This window comes from Aphis gossypii, chromosome 1 (assembly GCF_020184175.1).
Source record: "Aphis gossypii isolate Hap1 chromosome 1, ASM2018417v2, whole genome shotgun sequence".
Taxonomy (NCBI): Eukaryota; Metazoa; Arthropoda; class Insecta; order Hemiptera; family Aphididae; genus Aphis; species Aphis gossypii.
This window is the reverse complement of record NC_065530.1, coordinates 2,789,747-2,814,000: the sequence shown is the minus strand read 5'-3', so window position 1 is coordinate 2,814,000 and position 24,254 is coordinate 2,789,747. Positions and strand designations below refer to the sequence as shown.

Sequence of the window (24,254 nt, the reverse complement as noted above, 5' to 3'; positions counted from 1 at the left end):
GCACATTTTATTATATTATAATAACACATAAAAAATAAACACTTAATTAAATTAAAATTTTCATATAGTACGAGTAGAATCTAGATACGTCATGTACGTGATATGCAATTTATTACAAAGTTTCGAATGATAAGGATCAATAATAATAATATAATTATGTTGATTAACATACATTGATGATAATAAAAAAATATTATTTATCTATAGATGCACATATTACTAGTATTAATGTTAAAAAAACGTTTAACATACATATTAATTTATTTAATGATATCATTTTAATTGATTGGAAGTTTTAGCAAAAATTTCATTCTGTAAATGTTTGATAAGCTATTCATAAGTCACGGATCGAGGTCAATTTATTTTAATATTAATTCGCGTACATAACCTAACCCATTATGCAGCCATACTGCAGGTAAAAACATGATTTTATAATAATTTTAGATACTTACTTGCAAAAATAATACAGAAAACTTAAAAAAAATAATCTTTATAATAATTTGGCCTGCGAAAAAATTTTTTTTAAGTTTATTAGTCTAAAAGTGTAACACTTGTCATCCAGTCATTACTTTACAGTAAATTATCAAAACATGAAACTTTAGTTGATGGGAACATATTAATATTTATTGGTAGCTTCCGGTAGCTGACTGTCTTTTCTGCGTCCGCCGCACTGTCTAATTCTCAATAAGTGTCAAACAAACTTTGAGTTGCCGTCCTAGAATTGTGAGTAAGTGAAGTGCTGTACCTATACGTAAATATATATGAGAGAGCATCTGAATCACTTCCGGTCGCCATTTTCAAGAGAATAATGAAATGATGGCAATACATTAAAGCTACAAGACTACGCATCTAAGTATATCTATATGTTATTAATTAGGTATTATATTCACAGGTTCTTCGTGTGAAGAATAGCTACATGATTGTTTTTTAAGTATGTAAATCCACGTAATATAATAATGTGTAAAATTGAAATAAAACTTTGAAAAAAAATTGAGTTTAATGAAAAAAAATTAAAGTTTTTCGTATACAATGATTTCTTACTGAATTCAAATTTAGCACATTTATTACATTGATCTACTTGATAATGAACTACACATCAATAACTTTATAAGAACGATAATTATTAATTTCCATGTAAAAAAAAAAATTGATAGCATTTTTTTAATAAAATTTTACTATTCTAAATGTGCTTTGTCTTTATTTATATTATACTCGTAAATGATTAAATATTTTACTATCGCACTTTGATAACCGTTTTAACCTTGAATTACTATTATTTCCCACAATAGGTGCTGTACTATTTTATATCATATAATTATATAGGTATTGGGTTGTCAACGATGATGAGTTATTATCTGATTTCAATTCGGTACTATTTACTATTAATATAATGAACTTTTTTCCATTAAAAATTAGACCACTTAGCGCTGACAATTTGTGGCCTACTGGTTTTTGAGTCGATTTTAACCGTCACCGGTGAACCGTTGTTTAAGTGGCTGTACGAAATAAAACCAAATACATGTGCAAGGTTATAGTGTGGCTGTAATGTTTGGCTGCAGTCACTGCGTGGTGCTATGGTTAAGCACCGTCCGGTGTTGATGGGATCCCTCTCGGATAGGTGACCGCCTAGATTCTTAGCGATGAAGCCATGTCCCACATATGAGAACACGTGTTTTAAAAACCCATCGTATCGTACCCTACTATGAGAAATATATTTCACAGCTAATGGCCATAGTTTCTGAAGCCTAATAATAAAAAATAAATACTTACAGCAGTGGTAACTACCATCACAAGTATAATAAAAAACAATTGTTGTTAGTGTCAACTGGCCAGTACGTGGTATATACGTTGTACCGGTTTTCCGTGTTTTACGGCGACTTGCGAAAACTGTGGTATACTGAATACTCAATAGGAAAATGAGCCAAATATAATATAATTTTATATACTTTGATAAAGTATACCACCGATTGAAATAGCTCTTTTCTTAAAAATATGTATATTAATTTGTAGATACGAGTATAATATAATAATTAGAAATTTGTGCTTTACTAAACAATTTTAGTACCTATAATTAAAATTAGCTGTCTATGACCAAAAACAAAATATTTAACGAATATCCAACTAATAATTAAATATTTCCAAACTTAAAAAAAAAAATGTTTATTATTTTTCTAAATCAATAGCTTATTTAAATTATTGCAACATTTGAAACATTTCAATATGACTCAACAAACTTTCTCACACTTAAAGAATCACTTACTTAATCAGCATACGAAAAATTATTATATATATAAACTAAAATAAGATAAACTTTAGTTTTTCCGAGCTACAAAGAAAATTTTATTAAAGGCTCTACTATTACAAAAACCCACTTTTCATCAGTCTTACATCTCAGCTCTAATAAATGCCAAGTAACCCGTTCAGTAGCCTAAAAAGTAACCCATATCCATATTCCATACCTTACTCTCTCCTCAAAACTTGTCTGACACTGGGATTACTAAAACTCTCTCGTCTTTCCTTATTTGTCAATTTTTTTTCGTTGATTACTTTTACTTATTGTATTACTTACTTAGAGTAGTATGTGCACCGCACAAGTTGATAATAAAACATGTTCAAATATATATTAATTCGTATGTTAGAAAAAAACGTGTATTCTATTTAAATTAACCGAATAACAAATATAGTAACATAACGTAGTTGTGTAAATTGAACTTAAGATTAAAATGTATAGAATTATTTAAAGTATGTACAGTATTTTAGTCTATAAATAGATTTAGTTTGGTAGATCTAAATGTAATTTGGTTAATGCTAAGAGTAGGGCCATACTAACTTGTAATTAGTTATGTTTGATAGTTATAAATGAACTAAAACATAAAATAAACGCTAACTTCATATAGACGTACGCTTATATATTTGTCAATTTACTGCAATAACCCAGCAATGTCAGCAACAAAATCATGAAAATGAGCTAATAAGTAAAGTGAAGGGCGAGGCCTATTTTGCCTACACCTTAACCTTATATGGAGTGCTCCATGTGGCCCCGATCGACCTTCGCCAGACACCCACTTACATAAGCCAAACATGAATGAACAACTAAAACTTTCTACAATATTTCGAAGAAATACTTGTCGTTAGTGCAAATTTAGAATAACGACCAAATTCTATGAATTACTTTATATAGTACGTAAATATATATTATATTTCAATCACATCATACTTTTGATACATTATTCATTAAATGTTTTAGTTATACCTATTCATGTTGTAAAGACTGCAAAATAAAATCATTAGTGGTTACGATGGTAAATATTTAATTTATCACGATTTTACTTAATCTATCAATGCATTTTAAATAATGATTTTCGTTATTTGTCATTGAGTCAACATCAACAATAACAGCTGTAAGATTTTTATCGAGGTCGCTGTTTTACGGCTAATATGCAAACTTTACAACAATTTATAGGATGTACATTGTACATTGTACGCAATATAGATAAATATATATATATTATACCCTACCAAATAATTGACCAAGTAACCTTTAATGTGTATTGTGTACCTATTTGTACAAGATATCCATAAATAGAAAAACAGAATGTTTTCTTTTTTTCTTTTAAAAACTAATCAACTGCATAGTCTTTTGTAAATTATTACTTGACGTGTCCCCTAGCTGACCTAATAAACTATCATTAATTATATAGTTTTAAGTTATAACACAGCAAACAGCATTATGCTATCAAAACTGCGAATTTCGTTTTTCACTTTTAAAAATATGAAAAAAAAAATACTTAAACAATATAACAACAAATTCTATCAAATTAAGTTTACCTTTAAAGTGTTTCTACAACCACAAAAATATTTATTTTGAAAATTTTTTTCACAATCTATGAAAAAATATTAAAATATTACATAATATATTTATATGTTATGTATTTCATCCCTCGAGAAATTTAACCTAACCATATACCTATGATGGATTATTAATTTATGATAAATCGTTTTATAAATTTAAATTCTAGTGAAACTGTAAATACATATTATTTATCTTTGAAGTTTAAATATGTAAAACTTCTGGGTGGTCACAGACAATTGTAATAAATTAGGCGACTTTGAATATTATAGGGGTGTCTAATTTACTCTTAATTACTTAACGAACCTTGTAAGATTAATACGACACCGACAGCATTACAACTAGTCATATATTATTATGATATTTTAAGACAATTATTATAATTATTATGAAAATAAACATTGTTTAACTATTGAGATATAATAAGAAGAACTAAAGATATAATATTATATTTAATATCAATGATATATACGTACACAATATTACAAAGAAAATAGTTCCATTTAAGTAATTACCTACAAATTGTATCAATAAAAACCACTGTCTTATAAAAATAAAAGTTGTAAGTACACACAATTTAATAAAAAATAAAATTTATAAAACACATTAACATTTTCAAATGAATAATACAATATTTAGAAAAAATAATAAAATATAATTCTTTTATGTAGGTACCTACATCGTTATGTTAAGTATGTTCGACTTATGTGCTTTACACAGATACCTCTTCGCTATATAAATAAATTTAAATTTAAATACTATTATATTAAGTAAAACGTTTTTCTTATATTAATAATTAACCCTAAACAATTTGACGATAGGGGTTTAAAACGGGTTTGAAGACATACTATGTGTATATACAACCATCTAGTTATTTAAATTATGATTTATAAATCAATAATTTTGATGAGTTTTACTTAATACCCATATGGATAAAAATATATATAATTATATATACCGATATTTACACCTATTAATTGAATACCTATCGAGACTGGTAGAAGTGATTTGAAAAAAAACCCAATACCCCGGGGTCAGGGTCATCCCGTCTCGCCCACGTACATACATCCAGGCGTTAATTGTAGATGGAATATAATTTCCGATCACAATCGTATCACAATGAAAAGATATAATGTAGGGAGGTATAATTGTAATGGAACCAGTTTTTTCTTTTAATATTATTTTATGAATTTGCGAATCAATTGTAAGAAAACAATAAGCATTTTTCCAGTCCCAAATTCTATAATAATACAACAATACTAGACAACCCTTAAATTATTGCCATTTGGTTATCTATTATGTTATACATATATTATATTATTAAATGCGAGTACTATAAATATGTCTATATGTAGTGACCACTTACCATGATATAATATTTTTATTATTATTTGATCTGTCATACCTACGTCATTGTTCTAGAACTAGGTATCTGAAATGCAGCGGACGTCTAGTTAAAATATAAATATCATTTACATATTATTTCATCGCCCATCGATTACAGAGTGGTTATAGTGTATAGCCATCATAAAAATCTCAAACTAAGTTTGAACTATTAAACCTAATTAATGTACTGTTGTTGTAGTGTCAGAAGACCTCAATAATTCAAACCAAATTTTACAAATCCGTACAGTAATAATATTATATGTAATGAATAAAATACGTTGCCGACGACAAACGTATGTATCGTTGAGTCATATTTTATAGTTTTTACAGACTATTAAAAAACGGCATAATTATTATTAACGTCTCGTACTATTTTTCTCTCCCAAAATATGTATGACCGCCGAGCTAAACATTTCCGCCGCCACCGCTTTAACGACGCCCAGCTGTGTGCGACCTTTGTCCGCGATCTATACAACCACACACGCGATAAGTGTACGCAGTATGTTCGAAACAAAAAAAAATTGGTATAAATTTGTCGCCGAACAACCCGGCGACGACATGTACATCCCCACGGGAGTTGGGAAGTTTTTCGGGTACTTAAAATTATATAAACCTAACAATCATTTTAATGAAAATAATGTGTTCGAGTTTCGTACGAATTATACTCGCATATAATATATATATAATATCGCGTGTGCAAAACGTGTGGGTTTCGGACGGAGAGCGGCTTATAGCTGTGTGCGTGGGCCTCTGATTTTACGGCGCTCCCATCTTATTATATATATTTGCCCATATGGTTTGTGTGAGTGTTTATATATATATATATATATATATATTATATATGTACAGTACGAAGACCGGCACCAATATACAACCATTATAATAATATTATATATATATATATATATATAAGCGTGTAGTGTGTTCTGTTTCCCGAGGTTCCGAGTAAACCCCGTTCGGTCGACCCTATGGACGATTTTCTTAAGTGTATGAATGTGTGAATGTATTTTGTACTCGTGTGTGTGTGTGTACGTGAATTTAGTGTGCATGTATAGTATGTTCAACTGCCGAGGCTCATCCCCTAACAGATTTCGTGAAACACTGCACGTGGGTATTTTAGATATGCCTCAGTGAAACGACAAAATATATTTTACTGCGCGAGTATCTATACTGTGTAGTGTGCCAGGATGCCGCAAGACTGTGCAAGGTACGGAATTCAACAACAGCGTTATTGAAAAAAAAAGCGTAAGTAATGTTTTGTTTTGACGGACCATATAATCGTATACACTGTAAAAATTCGATATTAGCCTGTGTAATCGTGATTGACGATTTAATAACTCGTTATTTTTCCATAACACCGTGCAGCGGTGCGAAATCCGATGAATTTTATAGTCGTCGTTTTATCGTTATACATATGTCATTTATATACGTTTATTATTATGCGTATACACAATTATTATATTATGTTTGATAAGTATAAAATACAAACAGTTAATAATTTAATTAATAATTTACAAACAACACATTCCCGTGCTGAAGCCGATGATCGAATAACAATATTACATACCTATAGTATTAAATAAAAAATGATTATCAACAATCGTTCGTAACATATATAATATTGTGTTATGGTTATGAATATATTGAATAATTATTATAATATAATGATATAATTATATGTGTACAATAAAATATAGCGTGATAAGATCAATGAATAATCACAGAACAATAACTCTTGAATTTTTTTTTATTCATATAATATAAAACTTTCGAACACAGTTAATTGTTATAAATATATTATTAGTTTATCAGCTTTATACCTATTCAATTAACTCAATATTACGAGAATATTATATAAATGTGCACAAGAGTCAAGACACATAAAAATTTTCGATCGTTATTTTAATATTTCATAATTGTTCATTATAATTTATTTTACCTATACCAATAAGATTATGGCTGCAGTCAATCGGTATACATAAATAATAATTATTATTACCACGTTTAACCGTTCATTTCGTATACAATTATTGTACATATTGAACTCCAAACGCGCCACACTTAAGTATTATTTATTTTAGTACCTATATCCAATTATAAAATAAATCTAATATTTTTTTAAAAAAAGATTTATATTTTTTGTTTTAGATTGTCTTTAACCATTACGTTTAGACTTTATTATATCATTTTAATTTTATAAAATACGTCAGTATAAATTAGCATTAAGTACTTTCAAAATATAATATACTATATAGCACTTTATTTCTCTTTATATCTGTATATATATTATGTATACAATATACATAAACAAAAAACGTTAACACATAATGGGTGTGCAGCTAACTAAAATTTTCGAAATCATGTTCAATCCATTTAGTAATTAGCGAACAACTACTGTGGCCCTAATTGGTATTTATTAACGAAATTGATGACATTTCAAGCTGAACTCGCTTAAAACGTATATTTGGGTCAACTTGAAATGTCAAGGCTGCCGGGGCATTTTTATGATGAAAATGCTCAATATATGCTGCGTATTTATAGTACCATATGCGCCAGATGGTAATTTAATATATAATATACATACACCAAGATGTCATTTTTTCCTTCGAAACTTCTGTTGAGAGGAGGTATAGCCGTTTTTTTGTGTATGTGCGCAAACTCGTGTAGGTGTTTTCCCGTGGGTTGGTTGTGTGCGTTAAATAATATATGCGAGTGAGGCCGGAAGGATCATCTGGTCCGATGGCTGTGACCGGCAGAGTTGTATAATAATATTTGTTAGTGTATATATATATAATATATTTATTACAATTTTGCATCGCTAACCGTTTTAACGAGATTTCTAAGTAAAGACGTTGTATATGTTAGTATATTATTTTCATTATTGGAATGTTATAAAAACATTAAAGTCGATTAATTATTAAAATTTTGTTTATACACGGTACATACTGCAATAGTGCAATGACTATAATTAATGTATAGTGTATACCTAGTAAGTAATGTCAATGTTAGTATAAATTATATTTTAGAAATCTCCGATAGAATAATGTAATGACAAGCGGCATTTTCTATTGAAAATTAAATATCACAACATACTTACTCAATATTATATAATATACATTTCAAAACATATATTATCAATATTTTATTATTTTTCTGGACTACACAAGAAAAAAAAAATCTAAACATGTTTTCAATTATAACATACTATGTAATATATTATGACCCATTTTTTTCTTGTTATTACCAAAGGGTCGGTCCTAAATTTTGCCTGAATAACTCAATGTGAACAACACGTGCATGGTAATATAATATCCGTCCTTTTTCTTCTTAAGGTTTAAAATATTGGAATGGTTTTAGGTAAAAATTCTTGCATTAGATTACCGTTTAAACCAAGTGTTGTCATAAAAAATAATCTTTACTTCATACACTAAAATGAAAGAGTTATTTTCAAAACCTTTAAATTTAAATATTTAAAATGTTTTAAATGTATATTAGTAAATAGCATGGATTTCATTATAGATAAATTAACTTATATATATATATATATATATATATAATACATATTAAAATAAATTTTAAAAATCAATCTTTAATCTGTCTTTTTTTTTAATTGACTTTTTTAAACTTATACATTTTTCTTTTCATTAACAACCAATAGAAATATACGAATGTTTGCCAAAAAAATGTTTATTAACGCCAATAATAACAATTGAAGAAATATTTTTCTAGTCTTTGCATGCAGTCGGTTGTCATCGTCAGCTGTATCCTTAAATAATCCTAACATAATACGTATGAGCGTCACATATGGTTTTTTTTTTTTGTTTTTTCGACAGCCATGCTCTAAAAATGATCATCTGGATGGTGATATAAAAGGTAAGTATAAGAATTGATAAATTATACAATGAAAATATTTTTTTATGTTTAGTCTAGTCTATTATAGCATACTATTAACTTATATTTTATAAAAACTTTAATAATAGAGTATAATTTAATTTAAAAATAAATTGAAATTAATAAAATAATAAAAGTACAATTTTTTGGAATTATTATACTTTTAAATGTTTATATTATTTTAATGCTTAGTTTAAATATTTCTAAGTGTAATGCAGTATATAAACATACCAATATAGTGGGTAATCAATACAATAAATATTATACCATTAACAGTATTGACTACATATTGTATGTGTCTATGAACACTGAACAGTGAATACAATAATTATGAAATGTAATATGTATATTATACCATTTATACCCAATGTTTATTTTTTGTATTTTAATTTATACACGTGCTCAGACTAAACTGGAAATCCTTTGACAGATATCCATTTGCATGTGACAGTTTATTGTTTCAACTGTGCGCTGCAAAAAATGCGTATAGATTTATTTATAGTAAAATACAATATTGATTTGCATTCGTTTGCGAGTTAAATTCCAAGTACCATATGTTGTTAATATAGTTCCTATTGTGTTGAGAACGAGTGTAGTTGAAAGCTATTTAAGTTTTTTTTAATACATATTTTTTCCTAGTCCATTCATTTATTTAAATCGAACTTAATATTATAATAATATAGTCTGTTTCAGGTGCCTACCTGGATACCTACGTCATATTAACGATAATAAAATAAGCACGTAATACGTACCTATATAATAGTAGTACGCCATATAGGTACATACATAACAAATAATAATAATTGATCTACGGGGCAACTACTACTACCTCATCCTCATCAGCAACCTATTGAAACGGCATCGCTACTATTTTCTACCCCTCCCTGTACACTAATGGGTTCTCCCCAGTTTATATATTTCAATCAGAGACGGTGATGGATGATAATAATATAATATGGACCAGCATCTGTCTGTGGAATTTTACAGACTAATGATTCAAAGAGACGTATATAAACAAATAAAAGAATGGGTGTCTTCACGAGGTGGCTAATAAACATCTGACTTCTATTAGTTTAGAAAACATTTTATAACTTTTTGTTAAATATCATTAACTCTAGTGAGTCTATGTCAAGGATAGAAACATATTCAGTAATGCTAAAATTAAATGTTTGACTCAGATACTGGCAACTCACACCTTTAAAGTACCTGTTAGTTTTATTAGTTGTGGTTGTGTGGCGCTATTATAATATGTATTAATGTATTATACATATACAACTAAATGTTTACAAATATTGATATATAAGACAACATTAGAACAGTTGGTTAATGGTTATACGTTTTTAAAATTATGTTTTACTTTTACTCATATATTATAAAAATATAGTATAGGTATAGAATATAGATATATTATAGTATTATTAAATATAATTAGTAATATAACATCTTATTAATATATATATAAAAAAAAATATTTCATTCTAAAAAAAAATGAAATTAATTCATCATAATTGAATTTTATTTAGCATAATATACTAATTTAGAATACCGATTTATACACGTTTATTTATTGAGATGTAGGTTAAAGTAAGTCAATATTTTTATTGATATATGATAATAATGGTAACTATCTGACATCTGTTAGCTCTAAAATCTAAATTATATTTATATAATATATATAACTTTTAAATATTGCTATATAGTTTAGCATTACGTGTTATGTTTAGAAAACTTCATTGAAAATAAACACAAACTATCTATAGTAACTAATAATATTTTCTTTAGATAGAAACAACATTGTGTCTATTGCGTAAGAACCTAAGCGTAATGTAGTACAGTATTTTATGTCTCAAAGTCAACTCCATTCCGACAAGATTGTTATTTACAGTTAAAAAAAAATATTTAAATTTTAAACAAATAAAAGTTTTAAAAAATTATTTAAATTCAAAAGATATATTATTTAGTGTTCCTATCGTTAGTATATAGTATTTACTTAACACCATACATACCAACCATAGGGCTGTTTGTTAATGGTAAAAATAATAATGACGAATAATAATGTGAAAACGGAAGTAATACGCTTAAGGGTTTAGTTTATATGAGTAAAGAGTAATTTACATGCAGTTTACATATGTAAGTTATGCAACATCATTATAGTATAGAGTTAAAAGCTATAAATTGTAATGAAAAAACCCTTATTATGACCAAATAACAGCTACGAATTTAAATATATTTTACATTACTTAGAGCTATATAATATAGGTAAGTATAATAGGTATAATAAAAAATATTGATTGATAAGAAAACTAAATTACCTATAAAAACATATAAATCTATTTATCATTTCAAAAATAAATTAAGCCACACACCCGTTTTATTGTTCATTATTTTAGTCGTAAAATCATTTTGATCAAATATTATTGTAGACAATTTAAATGCGCTCATAAAAAAAAAAACTATATAACTATAACTTCCGGCTACTATTTATATTTGTCTTCCATTACGTTTTGACAATGGGTATCGGATCAATAATGCAAGAGTTAACTTTATATCAGACTATTTCATTGGCTTAAGATTAGTATTTTATTTTTATAATGATGTTTTATAAATCAAAAACATTGTAAATTGAAAGCTCTAAAAATAATTTTTTTTGTTTCATTTAAAGATCAAAGTATATTATCACATAATTAATTATTATTTCTCAAAATATTTTTAATTAAACAGTTTTAAAATAGATGTATAATTTTAATAAAATGTAGCATCACTTTAATGAATATACCATATCAATTATCAATAATTATTTTAAATACGTATATCGTAAATCTACCTATTCATTTAATGTAATACAATATTCAATTGTAAATATGAATGTATATGATATCAAATATATATACTCCCTCTTTACTATAATATGCATAAATGATAAAATACATTATATAGCCCATTGACATGAGTCCAGTGTGTTCAATTATAATAAATATTCATCTGGCGACGTTAGAACGGAAACAAAAGACGTCGGCGAGATGTTCCTAGTCGTATCCATAATATTATTTAAGTGGTACAGTTGAAAACGGCTTCTTTACAATTGAACAATGATATTATAAAAAAAAAAATGAATAAAAACCGCCATTATATGTTACATAAACTCCATACGGACGAGTGTCGTGGGTATCATAATAATGAACAATATAATATAATAGTAAAATAAAAGCGTCTATATAATTGCAAGTCATTCGTAATGTGTCAATATATATATTATATATATACAATATAAAAGTGTCAAATGTCAATTGAAATGACAACAGTTTTCTGAACTAATGGAGCTTGCCACTTAGTTGGAATTACGGACACACGTTTATAGTAGTTTGGACTTAATGATAGTACATATCTAAAGGGATTTTAGGCGACGGTGATGACTTTTTTATTTGATCCAACCAATAAAAACGGAAAGATAATCATAATTCAGAATTAATAACATCGAATTTGCAGGGTCGAACATAAAGAGAGTGAACGGTGTTGTGTTATGCCTTACATCTATGGCATATTTCAACAAATTAAATTAAATTGTTTTTTTTTTTTTTGTTAATTGAAAGTATTTAATAAAGAAATATAAATATATATATATATATATATATATTTGTAAAATAATTATTTTGAAGGAATCTGTTATCTTTGCTGTTGCTCGAATAGAACCGCGTGGTCTAAATGTGTGTTTGAAAATTGGCATCTCTCATCAGTTTAATATATACTTTTAACTTAATAGTTAATACTGTAAAATGTGAGAAGTGTGAAAAATGAGTTATTCATATATTATTATGAATGTTTATGTTAAACATATAAATATATTTTTTTATTTGTATACTTCCAATTAGTCATTTTTTTTTCATCTTAAATAAAGACTGGACATATTCAGATAAATACATTTTAATCACGTTAAAATAACGCAGTTTTTAAATTTAATTTTAATGTGCAATGTATAATAGATATAAACCTACAATAAATGTATAATAACACAGTATAAATGGCAAATTAATTTATTTCATCAGATCCAATATAACTTATAGCAACATCGTATGCATATCAAATGTTTAGTTCACATCGTTCATATTAATATTTATATAAAAATGATAACTACAATATATAATATAATATAATATTATGTTGTGGCATAAATATTAAGTACCATTAAAATAAATAATAATATAGTATATATATTTGTTTACTCGATAAATGCATCGCAGGAACGCGTATATGACGTATAGGTGCTCTGAAGCCTTATATAAAACAACGTGTTATCGTTACGAGTAGCCTATAATATACATATAAAGAGTTGTAGATACTTAATCACGTAAAATAACTTATAATATATATTTCATCCTGCGCAATGTTATAAAAACGTATTTTATTGTTTTTATTATTTTTACGCTGTCAAGACCATTAAAGGTCTCGGATTAGTAAACCGCGAACAAAATGTCACTTTATGCCCTATAGAAAATGCAATACCTATATACTATAATAATAATACATACGTCCTATTGTATGAGTGTAGTTGTTAACATTAAATGTCAATACAATTATAGAATAAAAACAGTTGTACATTATTAAACTCGAGGAGATTAAAATGATTTAATCACGTCGAATAATGTTCCTTCTCCTCAATAGGCCATATAGATTAAATTAGTAAATTAGGATGTTGAAATATATTATGTTATAATATAATATCGTACGAGATACTATTGACGAGTCTTACGAAGTCGAATTAAATTTAAAAATAACTTACCATGATCGACCGTGCTCTTTATGCTGAGCTACACTGAACCCGAACATAGACCCTTCGGGCCCTCGATGTCTGATGCAATTTTTAACGTCCACATTGAAGCCAAATATTGCGCTGCAGCACAATGCAATGACTAGTAGAGTAGATAAGGGACGTGATGACGGCGGAGTCATCTCGATTTGCTATGCCCTTCTCGTGGTCATAATATACATACGTCTGTCATTTGAACCCTAAAAGCAATTGTAAAATAAAAAACGATAAATTAAGATTATAAAAATATAAATTTAATGTATATACATATTTATTATTACAACGTAGTATTGTTGTAAATCGATGCGTAATAGTAAGATGTCTATCTCTGTATAAAGTGTGAAATGGTAGTTATTTAAAAATGAACAAATACAACAACGCGTGCAGACGACACGCATGTATACTATTTACACGGCACTCACGATTTCAGTCTGGTTTGCGAGAGTTTGCATTTATCACCTAACACATCAATATGCACCGGTCACAAACTTAAAAATATTTATCATACAAATTTAAATCTCGTATTGAATAAATACATCCTATTTCGCATATTATTTACATTCCGTAATGCGATTTAGTTGTCTAAACGTATACTGAACTGTTCAAATATAATTATTGCAAATTACGTATATCAATCGAATACTCGGAAACTATATAATCATGAAAATTAAATCTTAAATATTTATATTATTATACGCAATAGTTGTATAATAACCTCGTTATTGAAGATTATATCAATTCACTGATATAACAAAAAAAGTTACTTTCAGTTTGATTTGAAAAGAAAGATTATTGAAAGTGCCCCGCAGATATAATTATTACATAGTTATTATTGTTTATTATTATAAGTTATAACGTTATATTCATTATATTATATTTACATGTAATAGATAATAGTTAAGTGTGACAATAATGAAAACGACAGAAAACGTATATAGTTTCCAATGGAGTAATGAATATGCATTCGATGCATTTGGATGAAATGAAGATACTGCAATGGATAGAAGAAATAAAATAACCTTGGCTCTTGGAAATGAGTACTTACAGATTATAATCATGAACAGATTAATAGTATTTAAGTATAAGTTATAATATATTAGGTATATAGATAGAATAATAGGTAGATATTTTTTAAACATGACTGTAGAAGATAATTAGTCATAATTCGTTTTTCAGCTATTTTAATTACAAATTCAAATCATAATAACAAGTATTTTTCAATATTTTACCTATACCACGTATGAACCTAACATGTACTTGTCGGCTACAACTTGTCTATAAAAATTAATTATTAGAGCTTATTCCGTTATTGTTGAACGTTTAATCCGCAACGACGGTGCATAACGAATAGTCATCGTCACTCCACGTCGAATATCTGTATACTTAAAATTGTTCATCCATCAGTCAATAAAATATGTATAATAATATAATTTATATAAACATATACTGCAGTTACGTCTAGTGGTCGAAAACCATACAAACTTGTACGTCATCATCATCATAATATATCTATCTATATTCTATACCTATGTCATTTATACTGCAGGAAATCACTTGTTATGACAGTTCAGATTAAAATTACATCTTTATAAATTATATACAAATATAATATCCATATATGGATCAACACACATTAATGCATACGTCATAGTGACGGGTGATCTGCAGCTAGCGGTGAGGGGTATGGGATATGTGGGATATGGGGTCATATCTCCCGGTGAGTTTAAAAAAATAAAAACCCTGCTCCTCAACGAAATGAAATCGTTAAGTAAAAAAAAAAATTAAAAAATCTAAAACCTTTAATAATAGGTATATAATATAATATGCATTACATAAATTTAAGTAACAAATTTTATATCTCCATTCCCCCATGAGAAAATCCTTAACCCACTGTTGAGGTCATATTGTCACATACTTACTATAGGTACCTACCTATTTTAAATATAATATTATGATGCATATTTTAATGTGTATCAAATAATGCACAAGCCGACGATATTATTATAATGAGTGTAGGTACAATGTATTATGTACACACACTTATCCTTATGATAATATTGTAATACCATTATAATACGAGCGGAACTCGTTACAAAAACAAAACCACCGACGGACTATACGGGCGCGCGTGCGAGACAGCCGCGGCCGCCGTGCTGCAAAGGAAGATGAGGATATATTATATTAATATTATATATAATATGTGGCTTGTAAAACACGTTTTACGTGACAGAGATCGCCGGCAGTCGATCGAGAAAAAATTATATCCGTTAGGCATCTCGCGAAAACGTGTGTAAGGCAGCGGCGCACAATATTTCCATATTTACCGGAGAAGTGAGCGTTTTATTCCCACGGGCCATGTACAGCGATCGTTATCGAACTATCTCTGTCTGTATATGTGTGTGTGTGTGTGTGTGCTGCCTTATATACACTCGGAGCCTATGGTTGCAGCAGCCTTCGTCTTTACCCCCGGACACCCGCCAACAGGGACTGCTGTTCGAACGTCGACCGAGCCGTGCATAATAATAACAATAATGATAAATAATAAAAAAATAAATACAATAATAATAATAATAATAATGAAATATCGTGTCGGTGTATAAATATCATGGTAGGTATAGACGGTATATGTACTACGGTTGTGATCTGTGACGTCGGGTAGGTACTTTCGCGTATAACGGGCAATACGACGACGAGTCGACGAGGACGACGGTGCGTGACAAGCCGCAGCGCGAGTATCCAGAACTCCGGCTAGGTATATATAGGTATTATAATACACACAATAATATATATATTATTATATATATATTATGCAAAAGATAGACGGGCACTCCGGTTTCGCGTTTGCATATTATAAGTTCACGCGAATCGATAGACGACTATCCGGATTGAGATTTACAGTGGATAACGCATTATTTTATTGCTTATTGCAATATCGCGCGCGTCGTTAGATTATCATACGTTTTATTTATACACCAGCTACGTCCTATGTATGTATACGTATAAACACATTGGTAGATATAAGTACTATTGACTATTGTTATAAGGTAAATTATTTACAATCTTTCTATAGTCACACGCCGAGCATAATAAATAATAATAAATCAAATGTACGCCCTATGCAGAATTCATTATACCTACTTACCACACATCACAATTTTTCTAAATAAATTGATCACTTTCTCCTATAGCTTCAACCTTTGATGTTATTGCCGTGTTTAATAGCAAAACTATAAACCATCTATATATCCATGGGCTTGTATGTTAACAATATTTACTAATAATTATGTAGTTATTATTGATTATAATAATTATTAAAATAATATTCCATGTACGAGTAATGTCAAGTATACTAAATAGTATGTATAAATATACAGTACAAGTGTACACCTGTGATTTGCTTATTTAAAATTACCTATAAGTAAGTGCATATTCTACTTATTAATTATTATATACCTATCAGACATAAATAGTAAATACATATAATATTTTTATGTGCATAATACAAATTATTACACCTAAATCTTGACCATTTATATTCAAAAGTTAACTTTTTGTCTATGTATCAGGCTATACCTTATGTTTGTTGTAATAACTCTACATAGAACATACTCCACTGTAGGTGTACTTCCCACACACCCAATTATAAAATATGTCTAACGCCATGTATGGAATTTGTCCATTCGATATAAATTCTTAGTTTTAATGGTTATTTTTTATAAATTATCAAAGTTGAGTCGAAATATAATAACATACAACCATACAAATTTGTACTATAGATAAAATATTAAAAAGTTCAAGTTTTCATAATAGTATATGTGTACCTATATTATTATAATTTACGGGTATAACGAGTTATTATTCTATATTATAGATATTCCATTTGTAATTTAATAATTATGTTATTTATAATTTATTCGATTTTTACTTTATATTGTGTATGAACACCTTTTCTCAAGCCTTCAAGGCCATTTGTTTTGCCAAGAACATGACACTTATCCAGCACAACGACTCTTAAACATTTGTTATCAACTACATACGGCTTCTTGTTCAATTGACATTTCAAGATATATACACGACTCCTACTGGATAGGCTTATATTTCATTCATGATTATTTGTGCGGTTTGGTCATTTTGGCCAAGCTCTACTCTGTTTGGCATACGTCCATTTTGCAAAAATCTAAATTTAAAACGTGACTCAACCTGTACACGGACGAAGTCTTGGAATACAACAACTAGAACTCTATGCGCAAGACACTAAATCTAGACGTTATGATCCATATTAACGATCGAGAACTAATACATATGTACGTGGTTCAGTTGATTTTATGAAACCTTGACAGTTAGAAATGTATACCATAAAGAAAAATATGGTATAAAGAAAATATTGTTATGAAATAATAGTTAATACGCCAGTCATATTATCATTATTATTATTGAATATTTGAATGAATAATCTATTATTAAAATTAAATTCAAAAACAAGACAGGTGTGATACTACAGCTGTTGACATGTGTGCGCCCACTTGGGTGTGCAATGCGTTCATTTTTTCGTAGACATCAAATTCTTTTAGACGCCAGAACTCGATCGTCGTTGAATTATTATTATTATTATTATTAACAATTTAATGGTTCAGAAAATTACACAACCTGATAAACAGTATTTTTACTTTTTTTCGTTAAATATAAAACAATTAATGACATGGTTGTATAGTAATATAATATAGTAGATAGTGCTATATTCTATATATTATATCTCCTAAACATTGTAAAGTCTAAAATAAAAATAAAATATTTTAGTCTACAAAAATACTAATGTAATTAAGTAACCCATTACGTTTTTATTCGATTGAAATGATACATTATCTATCACTAAACCTCATAAAACATCCGTGAAATAGGTAGGTAAGTGAAAATATGTTAGACCGAAAACATGGGAGTTATTTAACACATCTTCACTTTATTTTTATCAGTCATCGACAATCATAAACGTAATATTATATTATAACAATAAAACGAATGTATTCGTATTATGTTAAACTATAATAGCTGCAATAATAAGAGTGTATTTAGTCGTGTCATAAGAATATCGTATTAACCGTCAAATACCTACTTATATGAGTTATATGTAAGTAAATCGAAAAATATGGATATTGTATATACTTAAATAACAATTGAAAAAATTGCGGTATTTTAAATTTTCAGTGGCAATATTCTATGCGCTCATCACCACAACTATTATCTCAAATACGGATTGAATTACTCGAGCATACCGACCGTTGGTGGTCATAAACAAGTGACAATAAATCAATTTGATATTTTTTAGGTACCTGAATGTACCCGAACGACCGTAAGCGGGTGATGTACTCGATAAGAAGCTCCATACTTAACATTTGACCTAATCGTGACCAACACAAATATTACCCCGATCGGCGGACCTATCCGGTGTACAATGCACATACGGTGTAGACGCGAAGCGCGAGGTCGGATATTTCTCCACACTCGGTATCTATGTGACTATGTATTATAATACTGCGACACTGCGTTATATTATATTATTTAGCTGTGTAATGTTTACAAGTTTCCTAAACGTAATTCATCGTTTTGTTTGTTACTAGTTCAAGAATGTTTAGAATATTTTAACTGACCGAAGTAGAATACAGTTGTTTTGAAATTAAAAATGTAAGTAGCCAGATAATTATATAATGAACACATACTCGTACGTTTGAATTCTTTAATATTAATAGGTATAGTATATTATACCTATTGATACATACGGTCAACAAGTATCTACTATCTTGTTATGTTTTTATAATAATGAATAATTACAAAATAAGACTATATATAGGACATGTACTATACAATCTACATGGTTAATAAAAATTAAACTTATAATAAGTAGGTAGACATTATAACTTTGCGCCATGGCTATAGTTGATTAATTTATTATAATTTATAATTAATATAAATAATAATGCATGTCTGGTTACCTGTATTAAAGTTTTATTTTTAAAACTATTCATGTTTTCAAGAATCCCAGGTTTTTGTACCTTTCATGGATTTATTTAAAAAAAAACTAATACACAGCTGATGTACAGTATAAGTTTTATTGAGCAATCAAAAGAGAACATGAAAATATACGAAGTTCTTATACTATCCATTTTAATTTTATTGACGATTACCAAATAATGTAAGCAATGAGAACTTATTGAAATTATTTGTAAATTATTTACATAATTACACAGCAAACATTAGAGTTGGCACAGTCAAATTATTATACATAAGCTAAAGATAAAATTACATTCGTTTTATATTACTTAAAAATTATTATGTCTTTTCAAGGGAAGTTATAAATATTTTATTCTAACATAATTTGTTTATAATTATTTTTATACTTCTATCGTACTTGGTATCCACATGTTTTCTTATTAAAAAAAACCAATATGACGTGTACCGTGTACGTAGATTTAATTTTTAATTGAAAACACTTTTCTAAACAAATTCTTAATTAGTAATTCATTTGACTTAATAATATAATTAAATTAAAAGTGTAAGAATATTAATATTTATTGAAAGTATAGTAATTTATAGCATAAGATCAGTACCTACTCCACGGCAGTAAAGAATTAGTTACAGTAACGTAGGAGTGTGCACTAACCTATTTATACCAATGATCTGTTCAAGCGTCAATTTTATGGCAATGATGACAAACCCACTAGGCACTAACAGAAAAACATTAAAAATGGTATTTAAATAATAAATAGTATAGTCATTTAGAAAATATAATTTATAAAATTGTAAACAATTTATGCTAATAATGAATTAAAACTATTTAATATTTTAACATTATACAGATCATTTTATCTACTTATTATGTATATACATCACACAATACATATTTTAAAATTTTGCAATTAGTAGATTTAATAGAAATAATCAACTTGACAAGTTGAAATAGTTGTAAATAAAAACGTAATTTTAAACTGTTGATCCGACAATATAATAGGTATATATTCTGTACCAGAAATGTACTTCTCATGTTTTATAGTTTATTTAAAATTAAAAAAAAATAATAATTATAATAATTTATTTCATTTTTAAATAAAGGTCAGTTAGATATTCACAAAAAAAAGAAAAGAAAAATAACATAAACCAACGGTTTACGAAGTTTGAAATATTAAAGTAATGGTTATGACTTATGAGATACAACATTTAAAAAAAGGTTAAACATTGAACGAATTGTTCAATACGAATTCCAAGCAAAAAAATAAAATGGTTGTAGGCTGCCCACAAGAAAATAGGAAATGCGTGTGCTGGGCGTTGGATAACTTCCGGAAAAAAGTCGGTCAGCGTTATAAATTTACGTGTAGCCGTGTAGGTATCTATATTAGAATACAACTACGCACTTCCGTTCACGTAGTCTTCTGTATGACTAACGAGTTATGGCTATTATACCATTATAATAACGTCGATAACGTACCTTTTATTTATATTAGATTAGTATGTATTATATTCTAATCGATTTTGATCGCCACCCGGGAACTTATCATCTGTAATGTATGTGGCGAGTAGCCACTTTATATATAATATGACTAATGCTTTAATGAGTATTATCGAGGAGTGGAATGGTCATTTAATTCGTTCTTTGCAAATTTTGCACACGGTAGTTGTTCATATCCATCGTGGTGTTAAAGAAAATGGATTGCCTATTTAGTAAACTATTATAGATCGCAGCTCGTTAAATATGTATTATGTATATAGTAGTAGTACTAGTAGTAGTTACCTATATATATTATAATATTTATGTATTTAGTTTTCAGTTTTGTAGAAGTAAGTACTCTATTATACAATTGTATACTGTATTATATAATACAGCGTATATCTTTAAATGTAATTTTTCGACAAATGATTAGAATATCAACCAAAATGTCTCGTCGTAATTGTCTACGATTAAGGCTCCTGCCGCGGCGTACCTACACACAATAATAATCGACGCCGAGAAAATGACTTCATCCCGTGACGGAGCACGATGAGGTGCAAGGTTGTTATAGGTACATAACATACGTAGAATCCGAGATTTCGTGTGACGGATGACGAATAACCCATATAAATTAAAAGAAACCGCCCACGGAAATTTTTTTACCGACAAACTTTTTCTTCAGTAAATTACGATATAATACTACATAATATTTTGGTGTACATTTGAGTGTGATAATATCTACGCGACAAACCCGTAATTAATAAAAATACACATAGAATACTGAAACGAATGTGTTAAAATATAACAACGTACGCACATTGTTAAAAAGTGCATATACTTATTAGTTCTAAATTGCATTTCATATCAAATTGCAAACAAAAGTAGAAAAATTTTTTATATATCTACAATTATTTATTTTTAATTTTTCTTTATTATGCAAACATAAATTATTGAGGTTTTCTTGCTTTTATGTGATAAGGTATACAACTACAAACAAAACTTGTGTAAATATTTAATTTTAGTGCATTTAATTGATAACTGTTTTAGAAATTCATATTCTAATATGATTATTGACGATTCAAAAAAATATTACAAATATTTTAAGAATACTATATAAATAATAAATATTATATTTATATTTAATGTATCAATTTGCAAATTACCTACTTTACTCGCGAACTGTTAAGAAATTCTTTACTGATTCATAATAATAATGATAAAAATAAATAATAATTAAAAATTGAATAAAAAATAATAATATTATTAATTAATAATATTTCATAAATATATTTTCATAATTTCAAATAGAAATTAGAATAATTTTTTTCTCAACTATTTTTTTTTTCATTCATAAATAAAAATACATAAGTCTTGAAAAATAATAATTAAAGTATAGATTTAAAAAAAATAGATACCACTATATATAAGTTTGCAGAACCTACTTTTTTACTTTTTACCTTACTTTTTTATCTTAATATATTTTTCTTATAAATCAAATCCTCTAAAAGTTTTAGCTATAATTAGATTTAGCCACATATCGATGAATATATGTATACATATATATATATATATATATTTCACTATATTATAATGCGTGGGTTTTAGAAAAATTTACGTAAATCAAGTCGAACTAAGCGAAAATAATATCCGAATGTACCTATCATTATCTATTAATATTGATTGATATAAACTTACTCTGTAGATTGGGTCGGAAGGAAAATAGACTCCGATCTTGCACTTTTCACTTGTTTATAAGTATGGATGAGCACTCTGACGCCAAAATAGGGTGAAAAACGATTTAAAAAAAAACTTCACCGGGCTCGAAATGCGGTCGCGAACACCTCAAATAAAAACGCGTTTTAATAATATTATTTATGATATTAATAAAAATTAATAATTACGACGACGACGACGATCCGTACACGCACGACGCACTCGGTTACGGTTTATAATTAAACGCTCGATTATTATTATAATAATAATATTGAATTTTGGCGCGCGATGCAACACACGAGTAAAAACTGGCGGGCTGTTCGCCGCGGTACCGGGGACACGGGACGTGTGATACGCGCGTGTTCTCCTACTCTTCGGACGCCGGCACACCAAAGACTGAAGACGGTGGCGACGACGATGCGTACCGACAGAGCGCACGTCCAAAATAATATTATACGTTCCCCCCCTCCCCCACCCACCGATGGATCTCATCGTTCGTTTGATTTTGATTTTCCGTCGTTTCGAACATTATGATATTATAATTAATTGACTGTCTATCGTACGACTGTAACGATAAACATTATATTGATTTATGACGATAATCTGCGAAAATCCCGGAGGTGTACCCCAGTGAAAAATTTTAGAAATCGAAAGTTGTAATTTTTCAATGTGTCTTTAATTTTGTATAACATTGTTTAAATACTAAATTTGACAAAATTGTCACTGAAGCGGTGAAACGGAAAATAGGCAAAACAGAAGTCGAACTAGTATTTTTGTTCATAGGAAGAGTCGATCTTCAAAATGTTGAATGGGTATGCAAAACATCCCTTAGTGGAGTTATTTTAAAAATATTTTTTTCTGCTTCGATTATAATATTATTTACAAGCGGAGAACTAGTATTTTTCGTACTTTTTACAGTTGATTTAGTTTTGTGAGGAATGTGATGCCACTGGGTAAATGTATCGATTATGTGGAGTTCAGGTTTAAACAATATTGGTTATCAAGATAAAATATATTATGTTAGTCAAGGAGAGAAATTATATTAAGATTAAAATTAGATTAAATTATTAAACGATAAATATAATAATTCCTTGCAATAGATTATCGGACGGCATATCATTTTTTTTTCGTTT

General features: G+C 28.1%; 1 protein-coding gene across 2 annotated transcripts in view; it reads right to left on the bottom strand.

Annotated features, from left to right (window-relative positions):
* The window catches only part of LOC114123210 (integrin alpha-PS2), a 70,059-nt gene extending 46,533 nt beyond the window's left edge, over positions 1-23,526 (bottom strand). For both annotated transcript variants that reach the window (XM_027986108.2, XM_027986110.2), the window contains exons 1-2: positions 23,104-23,526; positions 13,905-14,131 (exon numbers count right to left, since the gene is read on the bottom strand). In XM_027986108.2, the coding sequence (XP_027841909.2) occupies positions 13,905-14,074 (170 nt within the window). In that variant the 5' untranslated portion in view covers positions 14,075-14,131; positions 23,104-23,526. The remainder of the gene's footprint in view (positions 1-13,904; positions 14,132-23,103) is intronic.
* Between the last annotated feature and the right edge of the window lie 728 nt (positions 23,527-24,254).